General features: G+C 39.5%; 1 protein-coding gene across 5 annotated transcripts in view; it reads right to left on the bottom strand.

Moving 5' to 3' along the window:
* Window positions 1-12,173, bottom strand: part of Kcnip4 (potassium voltage-gated channel interacting protein 4) — a 1,093,862-nt gene that overhangs the window by 350,773 nt on the left and 730,916 nt on the right. The window contains exon 1 of one of the 5 annotated variants that reach the window (XM_047565627.1): window positions 3,054-3,288. The exons of the other annotated variants lie outside the window; for them this stretch is intronic. Within the exon in view, the coding sequence (XP_047421583.1) occupies window positions 3,054-3,132 (79 nt within the window). The 5' untranslated portion in view covers window positions 3,133-3,288. Of the gene's footprint in view, window positions 1-3,053; window positions 3,289-12,173 lie in introns of those variants that run through there. 5 annotated transcript variants of the gene reach the window in all.

Below are 12,173 nucleotides of genomic sequence, written 5' to 3'. Positions count from 1 at the left end.
GAAGCCTTCCTGTTTGGTCTACAAAGTCTTCCCATTGCCATGAGTCTGCCAAGAGGCAAGTGAGGGTACCTTCTTGTTTCATCGAAATGGACTGTTTATTCCCATAAGTGCAGGGTGGGGAGGGCCCTGTTTTGGAGGTTGGAGTCCACCCTCCCCAGGCAGGTACACCTTCTTCCTTGTGTTTCTGAAATCCTCTGGTCTCTCCCTGTAGCTGCTTGCTGGGAAGGAGCAGGCTGAGAGAAAGCGTGCCCGGCTCCTGCACAGAGTCAGACATCCATTTAAGCAAGCAGAGGCCTGACTTCTTGCCAGTGCCAAGAGTGGAGTTTGGATAAGAACCTCAGGCCTCAACATCCATCTCAAAACTGAGATGAAATCGTGATTTAATCACCATTATATTTGAAACGACAGGAAAATCACAACACCCACTGAATTTAATGCAAAATAATGAGTTTTGTTGGTTTGTCTATTTTAATATCGGACTGAATAAAGGTCCAAGACACAAATTGAGTTCAGTTAGGAAAGAACAAAGTCATATTTTGCCCCAGTTGAAAACTTAAATGATGCAAATTTGGTTTGTCTACTTCAGAAGTCTAGAGGAGGGAATTCTATTCTCTATTAAACTGAGGAGCTCAGAGTCTGAATCCTGGGAGAGGGAGCATTTTGTGATGATCAAGAAAGATGAGAAGATTATGGTAAGTGCACCTTTAGACTTCCTATAAGCTCCAGAGCCATCAGTGCAAATGCTCTGTTGAAATGATGTGTAGGGATAAAATGATACAGATATCTGCACAGTGGCCAAGCCCATGCTCCTTTGCGTGCTGAGCTGCTTAGCTGAACTGCTTAGTGAGTGGGTGGGGGCTGCTGTAGGGCACACACGGGGTCACATAGAGTTGCCAGCTACTCCCTAGACTGGATGTTGAAGTTCTCTTGAATTTCTACAATTATTAAATATGTGTCTGACTTCTCAGAAAAAGGCATAACCAAACACTGGGTTGGCGGGGGGAGCTGTTTTATAAAGGCTGAACATCTAATTTAAAAAAAATCAAAAACTAATTTCTTTCCTCACTGCCTAACCTGTCTTTCATACACTTAGAGCCTGGGTTCTTTATTAAATTCTCTGTCCCTATTTCTCTCCCATACTGATATTTGGAAGAATTTTTTTTTCTCACTTGTAAACGAATACAGCAGAATTAGCAGCAAGTAATTAGCAGGTTTGGTTAGAAGTTAGAAGCTGGGAAGCAAATGAAATTAAAGTCGGGGTAAATTAATTAGTAAAAGGTGCTAGAGTTGTGTGTTCTCCTTAATTAAGTGTTGTTATTCAATGTGTCACCACCAAACAGCACTTTGTGTGGTTTAGAAAGAGAAGAAAAGTCTGACACCCAGGGAGAGAACCAGAAGGTGTTGAGTGGGGGTGAGCCTCCTGGGAATAGGAATAGGAACCATCTCTGAGGTCTCCCAAGCCTTCCCATTCCTTTCTTCTGAGGATCCTGTAGTGCAGGGGAGAACACCTAGGCCAACATGGAACTGGTGGTTTGTTCATTGTTCCAAGAACTGTGGCAACTCCTTGCTTAGGAGACTGGGGAGCCACTGTCCATTCATAAGGTCCTAAATTACTCATTTAAAAAAAAAAAAAAAGAAAGAAAGTGGCCCTGTGTATGAGTTTGCTACAGTTGCCATAACAAACATCACAGACTATGTGACCTAAACAAAAGATTCCTTTTTTCTTTCAATTCTGGAAGTGGAAAGTGTAAAACTAAGGTATTAGAAGGATTGTTAATCCTGAGGCGTCTCTCCTTAATTTGTAGCCACCATTTTCTCCCTGTGTGTTCACATGACCTTCTCTCAAAGGTCTGAAAACATCTTACAATTTTTCTTTCTTTAATTGTTTGAATTGTTTGATGGTGGGTAATCCTGCATCCAAGCCTAAATCATTGTCTTGTATATATATACATTAAAAGAATCATATATATATTAAAAGAACCTCATACTTTATAATAATATTGACTAGATGTCTTTAGAATCAGCAAAGGCAGAGAATATGTTTTTACTAAAATGCCACTTCTAATTTCAGCTGTGTGACCTTGAAAAAGTTACTTAACTTTCTGAACTTGTTGGTAAAATGTGATCATGCAAGGGACAAGTAAATGAGAAATTGCACTGTAAAACAGCAAGCAAATTGTCCAAAATACACCCTGCTTTTATCTCAGTTAATTATGTGGGTGAAAAAGTGACCTGGTTAGAACTATCCAGAATATTGTCACAAAAATAAAAGATTCCTGCACAAAATCCCAGGTTGTAAGCCCAACTAAATGTTTTATTCAGTCACTTTACCTTTTGGCTCTCAGATTTTTCCATATTAAATTGGAGGTGATGATCATACTTTGCATTTGAGAAAAAACAATCAAAAGGATAATGTATATAAAAGTTCTGAAATGAAAAGAGTCACAAGCAGACCCTTAAGATTGATACTGGGATATTTGGAAGACAACTGAAGTCAGTTTCCTGTCTTGTTTGTTTTTCCCTCAAGGACTCTAGAAATGGGGCCATTTCTGTTAAAAAGTATTTTCTCCAGATTTTTCTTTTCTTTAAATAATAAGTTCATAAATTTCTCTTGGTACCTTTTTGGAAAAAAAAATTCTTTTCTTTACCCAGTTCATTTTTATTAAATACCATTGCGATGATGGGCCTTGTTTTAGAAACCTGGGAAACATTCCTCAGCAGAACAAAGAAACATCTCTGCCCTCATAGAGGTTGCAAGTTCAAAATCATCTTTTTCTCATTGAGCTGAGATGTGATTGGTTGTTTTTAAAGTCATGGTAAGGTGTAGAATTTCTCAAAACATTTTTTTTTTAATCTCAGTACCTCTTTATACCCTTAAAACATGTTAAGAATCACAAGAAATTTTGTATATATAGGTTATATCCATCAATTTATAGTAAAAATTAAAACTAAAAAATTGTTAATTTATCAAACAATGGTATAAACATTATATGCCAGAATTATTATGAACTGAAAGTATCTATCTCTCCAAAATTTGCACATTGAAGACCTACCACCGAAGTGATGGTGTTCAGAGGAAGGCCTTTGAAGAGGTAGTCGGCTCCAGATGAGGACAGCCAGTGGACTCCTCATGATGAGCTTAGTACCCTTACAAGAGGGGGAGACTCCAGAACTCTTTCTCCATTCCCATGAACCAAGCACAGGATGTGTAGCTCAGGGAAAGAAGGCAGCCCAGGAGGGGCAACCTCACAGAGGGGTCATGCTGGCACCAAGCTTCAGACTTCCAGGGTCTAGAACTCTGAGCTGCAATATCTGTTGTTTAAACCAAACTCAGCATTTGGTATTTTCTTAGAACAGCCCAAGCTGGCTAAGATAATAACATCTTTCATGAAAAATAACTAAATTTTCTAAAAAAAAAAAAAAGAAAAAGAAGAAGAATGGCATTGTCTTGCATTTCTGTAAGTCCCTTTTCGGTCTGCTTCAATAGAATAGTTGTATTTTCCTATCTGCTTCTTTATTCAATTTGTGATATCAGTGTCAGGCGGTCTCTAGAAAACTCCACTGTATGTTTGTGAGAGAATGAGAGAACAAAAGACACAGTCTTAGTTTTATTGTGAAAATACTTTTGACTTCTTAGATGCCCTGGGGGAGTCATGGACTTTGCTTCAAACTCTGATGGGAAAAACACATAGTTGGGAGACCCGAGATCTAATATGATATTTTTGAAAGTTATTTCCTTTGTGTCCACCTCTGCTTTTTGCTTCTGAAAACGAGTAGTTTGGACCTGATGGCCATAACCTTTCCCAGCTGTGACATCGTCTGTGTTCTGCCTTCTCTGATTTGGTCAGTTAGGCCTTTTAAAGGACTGGATTTTTTCCTCCTCCTCTGTTCCCCTCATGCCCATCTTTCTGGGCCTGGCAATAAGCAGAAGGAGGATAAAGAAAGGGAGACTTTATGATATTCAATGTTGATAAAACTATTGACTCTTAGCAAAATGAAACTCAGGGCTCTTGGACGAGGTGTCATCTTGATAGGGAGGCTGATTTAGTACTGACCACGGAGGCTTGGCCTCAGAAGGGACTGATCACGACAGCACCTTTATTTATTTATTTTTCCTCTTTCTCACCAGTATGATCTCATCCACATGATCTCAACCTCATCCTGCTACATCCTGAAACACCCTGAGGACTGGCAAAAGAAGCCTAAGGTTTACAGGAAGTCCTGGGACTTGCTGTAGGCAGATACAAAGTGAAGTGGTTTAGAAATATCCAAGTCCTGTAGAAGTCACCAGGGGTCGCCCACTTGGAATGGTATCCAGAAGGTCCAAGTGTTAACCCTGTCCTCTGCTCCAGAGAAGACTCACCTGCAACCTGCTCCTGGTTATAGAGAAGCTAGAAGAACTGATTGAAAATAAACAGTGATTCTCAAATGTGAATCAGGATCTTTATATTTCTAGTAAGTCCAGGATGACCCTGTCTCCCAGGCTACTGGACTTTGGGAAGTACTAGAAGAGAGTTACTACAGAAAGTGATTTGAGCCAAGAGAAAGAAACATTATTTTAGACTCTGAATGTCTCTATAAACAACTTACAAAACAACTATACTCCCAGCTCCCCGACGTCCTGGTCTGTTCCATTCTAATCCCTCCCTATTGAGTGAAATGAGAGGGTCACACCATCTATCATATTTCTTATCAGAGCAATTCTGAGGGGAGATTCCACAGGAGCACTGACAAAAGCATTTTGGAAATCTTACTTGCTACTTTGCTTTCTCTCAGGTAGGGGGAGGGAGGCTTCCTAGAGGGATACCAGAGCCTGCTGCATGGTGGAAGCTGTAACTTGAACAATTCCTTTGCGGTCTTTAGATTTCAAATGTCAAGTCGTAGGAGGAATGGGGTCTCCAGTTTATGATGGAGACTCCAGAGTTTATAACTATGTTGCCACTACCTTCAGCAAAGGAGCCTGAGACTTCTTCAATCTGGTTTAGCTCCAGTTTTCCAGGACTTTTTACCAAGTATAAACCCAACATCAGAGACTCTGATGGTTAAAATAAATGCAGGTTATTATGTTACACAATTGAATATCGGTCTTTAGAAGTCTAGAGCTGCAGTGTCAGAGTATTCCCATGTGACTGTGGGGAATCTCTCACTGGCCTTCTATGGCCACAAAGTAGGAAGATAATAAATTAATAAACCTCTTTTTGGTGTGCAAGGTGGTTTCACATATGCTCTCTCGTGTTAAAGTAACCCAGGTGATAAAGAGAATCCCTATCAAGTACCTAGGGCAACAGTTTCTAAAGACTGCTCAGTCCAAGCAGGCAGAACCACATTGCAATGGCTTCAAAGTCCACAGTTCTTGGACAAAATCCAATCCTTCTCCCATGAACATTATTGAGTACCTACTTTATATAAGGGGGAGAGAAAGTGGCAGAACACAGTGCCCTAGTGATAGTTCTAATTTCATGAGGACGGATAAGGACATTTCTGGAAGGAGTCAAGTCTACCTCTTCATTTTACCTGTGGGAAAACTAAGGTCCAGAGAAAATAAATGGTTCCTACAGATAAAAAGCAAGTGGTAAAGGTGTTCTGATAAACTTCAATCAAAACAAGTTTTAAAAAGGGAGCCTCTTTCTTACCAAAACAAACTATCCAGATAGAAAGAGGACTGGTATCCAGTCTTAAATCTTCACCCTCACCTGGATGACACTCCATGGTTCAGCCCAGAAGGTCCTTATTGTCCCCTCTGGACCTTTGTATTGGCTGTTCTCTGTAACTGGAAGATTCTTCATTTGGAGTTTCACACGTGTAATTCCTCATTGTCATGTGGATTTCAATTCATGAGCATCCCCTCCAAGTATTCTTCCCTTGTGCTTCTGTCAACAGACCCTGGTCATGTCCCAAGCCTATCTTGAGATCAGACTGACAGATTCTTCCAGGGCCTGTGTTTCTACATCCCATGACCAGAGGGAGCATGTTCTCTAGTCTTAATTAGCTTTCCTCATTTGCAGTCTCTAATCCTCAGCTTCCTACCATATTTACTAGGATCAACTCTCAAATAAATCACTAGTGGCCATTCAAACATAGACAAAGTCCTACTTGACCTGCACTCATGAACCTGTCATCTTGTTTTCACAGTTCTCATCTCTTTGCTCTCGGAAATTCACAAATTCATTAGTTTGTTGACTTGTTATCATTCTGCACTGCCATCCTACCTGACCTTCCCTGCTCTCCCCTCTTCCTTCACCCACCAGATGCCCAACAGAATATAAGCACCGGAGTGTTCAGGCTCTGTCTGTTCTGTTCACTGTGGTGTCCCCAGAATAGCACCCAGCACATAGTAGGTGCTCAACATGTGTCTCTTGAATAAATAAGACTTGACTAGCAGATCCTGCTCTTCAATTACTAAATCAGAGACAGTCTCCTTTTGTTTTATTCCAATTTTTATTCCATTGCTCTTTCATCCATTTGTATAGCCTCTCTTGAACATATCAATTTTTTGTTAACGTGTTGTCTGGCACAATCAGAAAAGTAACTAAAGATTTATAAAAATTATTTCAGTCTTTGGGTCCAAGAAAATTTTTAGCCACATCAATTGATTAAGACACACACACACACACACACAGACACACACACACACACACACACACACACACACACACAGATAGATAGACACAGAATATTCCCAAATAGAAATCTCTGTTCCTTTGCCTCCTGCCAAATTTGCCTTGTGTAACCACCTATGTTTATTAAAAGGACTACTGTTCTCTTTCTGTTTAACACTGACCTTCAAGTGCTTGATTTAATAAACTGGGAAATTAGAATAAATCATATTGGCTTATTCAATCAACTATATTTCAAAGAGCTGTAAGGAGATGCTGGAATAACATCAATATACAGGAAGGAAGAAACGGAGCTCATGGGGAAGGAGAGGGAGCATCAGGGGTAAAGATCTATTGTCAGATAATCTCACAATCTCACATGGAGTAAAGAGAATAGGATCCCATGCTCTCACAGTCCACCTCTACCCCCGATTAAAACTCTGTCAAAGCAAAATCCAACTGAGTGCTTACTTATGAGGCAGGTGACAAACATCACACAGGAATCACGTTTCTGTTAAAAAGTTGTTTAAATAAATATCCCCTATTCAGCACAGAGTGTATCTGTTCTTTATTCTTCTACCAACCAGTGTAGGAAAACTCTGGACTGACGATGAGGATGCTGTTTCATGTTCTCTTTTACCTTTGTAAGAGATTACAGGGAACAAAATATGGAAATTTCCCTGTTTTATTTACCAGACTCTCTCCAAAAACCCAGTGCCTAGAACAGTCTGGCACATCACAGTAGCTCAATAAAAACCTTGTTTAGAACCAGAACATATAATTATTTGTGTTCAAGGGTAGAAAAGCTCTTACTTGCAATATGCTTAAAACAGAATAACCTAACCTTTGGTTGTGTGAAGATGACTAAGGGGCACTACTATTATTGTGCGCTGTTTCTTACATATCTTATTGTCTCCCCAGAAACACAGAATATGGTAATTCTTGATGTGTCTTCTGTTAAGAAGTGAATACTGTGTGCTTAGAAAGATTAGGATTTGGAGTCAGGCAGTTATCCTTCTAAACCTCCTTTTCCTGATAGATAAATGGGGCAACTAGGGCTAATTTCTTCACAGGATTGCTAGGCAAAATAAGTGAGGCTGTGCATGTTAAAAGCATCCACATCATGCTTATGATGGAGTACATACTCAAATATGTCACCAAAAAACAAAACAAAACAAAACAAATAAACCCAATCCTGGAACTGTGGCACATGCCTATAATCCCAGCAGCTCAGGAGGCTGAGGCACGAGGATAGAGAGTTCAAAGCCAGCCTCAGCAAAAGCTTGGCACTAAGCAACTCGGTGAGTCCCTGTCTCAAAAATAAAAATACCGAATAGGACTGGGGATGTGGCTCAGTGGCCCAGTGCCTCTGAGTTCATTTCCTGGTACCCCCCAAAAATTCGAAAACGAAGAGCCCAATCAATAAATGGGTAAAGGAACTGAACAGGCACTTCACAGAAGAAGAAATATGATCAGTCAACAAATATATGAAAAAGTGTTCTACATCACTAGTAATTAGAGAAATGTAAATTAAACTACACTGAGTTTTCATCTCATTCCAGTCAGAATGGCAATTATCAAGGATATAAGCAACAATAAATGTTGGCAAGGATGTGGGGGAAAAGGTACATTCTTACATTGCTGGCAGGATTGTAAATTGGTGCAACCACTCTATAAAGTAGTATGCAGATTCCTCAGAACCCTTGGAATGGAACCACCATTTGATTCAGCTATCCCACTCCTTGGCCTATACCCAAAGGCCTTAAAATCAGCATACTACAGTGATGCAGCCTGTTTTAGTCAGCTTTTTACCCTGCTATGCTAAAAGGATCTGACCAGAACAATTGTAAAGGAGGAAAAGTTTGTTTGAGGGCTCATGGTTTCAGAGGTCTTAGTCCATAAAAGACCCACTCCATTCCTCAGAGCTTAAGGTTAGGTTAAACATCATGGCAAGAGAGTGTGGCAGAGAAAAGCAGCTCACATAATGATCAGGGAGCAGAGACAGAGGTCTCCACTTTCCAGATATAAATATATGTCCCAAAGTCACACTCCCAATGCCCCACCTCCTCAGCAAACCCTACCACTTCAGTTACCACTCAGTTAATCCCTTTCAGGGGATTAATTCACTGATTGGGTTAAGACTCTCATGATCTAATCATTTCTCCTCCAAAACTTCTTGCATTGTTTCACACACGAGTTTTTGGGGGATACCACATCTAAACTATAACAGGGCCACATCAATGTTTATAGCAGCTCAATTCACAATAGCTAAGCTATGAAACCAACCTAGGTACCCTTCAACAGATGAATGGATAAAGAAAACGTGGTACCTATATACAATTGAATATTACTCATCCATAAATAAGGATGAAATTATGGCTTTTGCCAGTAAATAGATGGAACTGGAGACTATTGTGCTAAGTGAAAAAAGCAAATCCCCCAAAACCAAAGTCCAAATGTTTTCTTCTCTGATATGTGTATGCTGACTCACAATAGGCTGAGAAGGGTAGAGGGAGAAGTGGAGATTTACTGGGTTAGACAAGGGAGCATAGGAGGAAGGGATATGAAATAGGAATGGGAAAGACAGTAGAATGAATCAGACGTAAGTTTCATATGTTCATATATGAAAACACCACTAGTATAACTCCACATCATGTACAATCATAGAATGGGAAATTATACTCCATGTACATATGATATTTCAAGATACATTATACTGTCATATATAACTAAAAAGAATTTTTTAAAAAGGCACAAATGAGAAAGCTGTAGTTCAGAAGAATAGACTTCTTTAGGATTATTCCTAAAGAGTAATCCTAAACTAGGAACTGAGAAAACAGGGATTTCAGGAAATAGAATCCTGGTCCTCCTGGAAGAAGGTCAAGAGAATGTGTTCTTCATGCACCCTCTCCTAGTGCAAAGGGTGTAATTCAGGTGTGCGCCTTTCCTGTTTTCATTCTGGTTTCTCTAATTCAAACACAACTGCTTCTGAAGTCATGAACTGGCTATTGTTGACTGATGGGATGGTAGTGAACTTACAAAAGTTCTCAACTTTGGGGGATTTTTCTCACTTTGCAGGATAGATAGACATAAACGTTGGGTCATCTTAAATGCAAAATATCTGGGGGCAGATTCTCTAGGATTGCTATGTAAAATGTATCTCCTTTGGTAAAAGTTGATGTTCTTGGAATAATTGTTTCAAAACCTGAAATGTTGTACCTGATGTTGAAGCAGAATTGATATAGAAACTAGTGTGAATGTAAATGATGTTTTATGACTTGAGGACTGAAACAACACTCCTCTACCAATATTTCATGCCACACTGACTGAATTATATTAAGTGCCACAGTGATTTTTGCCATCTAATGACAAGACCTTTTGTTTAAAGAAGACCTTCAATGATAACCTGCCCACTGGCTTTCCACACAAGGTATTTTTTTGGGGGGGCAGGCGTACTGGGGATTGAACTCAGGGGTACTCAAGAACTGAACCACATCCCCATTCCTATTTTGTATTTTATTTAGAGACAGGATCTCACTGAGTTCCTTAGTGTCTTGCTATTGCTGAGACTGGTTTTGAACTCATGATCCTCCTATCTCAGCCTCCCAAGTTGCTGGGATGACAGGCATGCGCCACCATGCCCAGCATAAGGTTTTTTAAATTAGTGTACCCTCCCACATACCCTGTGCATGAAACCACACTGAATATCACAATTTTGTAAATCTACTAAGACAGTGCTTCTCAATCTTTGAAAAATTGTTAAGTTACAAATACCTAGGCTTTGCCTCTGGAGACTCTTAATTAGTTGGCCTATAGTTGAACCTGGGAATTCATACTTCTAAAATGTCCCTAAGTGAGTCTCATGTGTAGGTAAGTTCGGTAATCACTAAGTTTTTCCTGTCCCTGAATCATTGCACAAGCTAAAATTTTTTGCTTTCCCTGAGTATCTGTGTCATACCCAGCCACTCTTCAAAATGCAATCTGAAGGTACCAGTTCCAGGAAACTTTTCCATTGTATAATGTTGATTCTCCTCCTTTGTATTAAAAAGTTTCTCTGTGATCCATTGCAATACTCTGAAGATTCCACCCTTCTGTAAATTACTTGAAAATGGAGACCTTAGGCCAAAGTTGTTTGCTTCTTCAAGTCCACAATACTTAGAATCGTCTATGTAGGAACTACATAGGAATATGTTGAAGAGGATAAAAGAATTAATACAGACTAATTAATAGCTCTTTTAATTGCCCTGGGTACTTGTCCTGATTCTGCTATTTATAGATGGTCCTACAACTCTGAGTTATATTCACTGTAATTGACTTTAAAGCTCTATAGCGTATGAGATTATACATATCTATGTGTTTAATCTAGCAATTTCACCTCTAGTTAGATAACAAACAGAAACATGTACCCCCTACCTCATGCTCACTTTCATGCATGAGCTCTCTGTCTCTCTCTCTCTGTCTCTGTCTCTCTCTCTCTCTTCCTCTGTCTCTCTCTCTCTCTCTCTCTCTCTCTCTCTCTCTCTCTATATATATATATATATATATATATATATATATACACACACACACATACACACACACACACACACACACACACACAATCTACTACATACTTTCTGGTGGAGATTATATATACATAATATAGACTGTTAATAGCAGCATATTTTTAACAGCCCCAAATCTCAAACAACCATCAATGCCTACAGATTGTAGAGTGGGTAGAATTTTCAGGGCATAGTCACATATAGAATACTGTGTAGCAAGAAGAATGCTATAAATATAAGCAATGATGAAGATGAAAATGGCAAAGCCAACTTTGAGTAGATAAGGCCAATCACCAAAGAGTACATATCCTGTGTTAAACATTCACATAAAGAATGCAGACCAAAGAAGTAATCTCTGTCATTCATTACAAGTCAGGGAGCATGTAGTGACTAGGATGAAGCGTGAGGGTGATTTCTGGGAGGCTCTTCACCTTCTTGGTCTGGTCACTGGTTACACATGTGCATCCAATCTATAAAAATGCATCGGGTTGTTTGCTTCCGATATGTATACTTTTCCTGTCTCTCTCCATATGTATCTGTGTCGAAGTATTTGTATTATATACATGAATACAACTCAAGAAAAAGTTAATAGGTTGATATAAACAATATGACATATACTTGTGTATAAAGTTAACTTCACTCTAACATCTGGAATGCTTAGTTAACACTTGAAAGACTCTACCTTCCAGGTGTGGCTGTTCATATGGGGACACTGGATTGGATGGTAGTGTTGGTCGATGTTGATTTCCTGAGTCAGGGAGATGTTCAGTAGATATAAGTAGGGAGGTGGAGGTGGGGGAGGAGAGGTGATGAAAATGTGGGTGAAAGATGAGAGTTCTTTGTGTCCTGGTGGTAGATTTTCCAGAAGTATAATATAAATAATTTAAAAATATAAAAGAGAATTTTGTTCAACATGCTTCACAGAACATGGTTACCAAGGTACATACAAGGACCAGGAGCAGGCTTCCCCTGTCCTAAGACAGCAGACTACATCTCTGTGCCTTGCTTTGGTATCACTTGCTGTTAGGTGTTT

This window comes from Sciurus carolinensis, chromosome 10 (assembly GCF_902686445.1).
Source record: "Sciurus carolinensis chromosome 10, mSciCar1.2, whole genome shotgun sequence".
NCBI classification, from domain to species: domain Eukaryota; kingdom Metazoa; phylum Chordata; class Mammalia; order Rodentia; family Sciuridae; genus Sciurus; species Sciurus carolinensis.
Note: the sequence above shows the minus strand (reverse complement) of the source record. Positions and strands in the feature narration are given on the sequence as shown.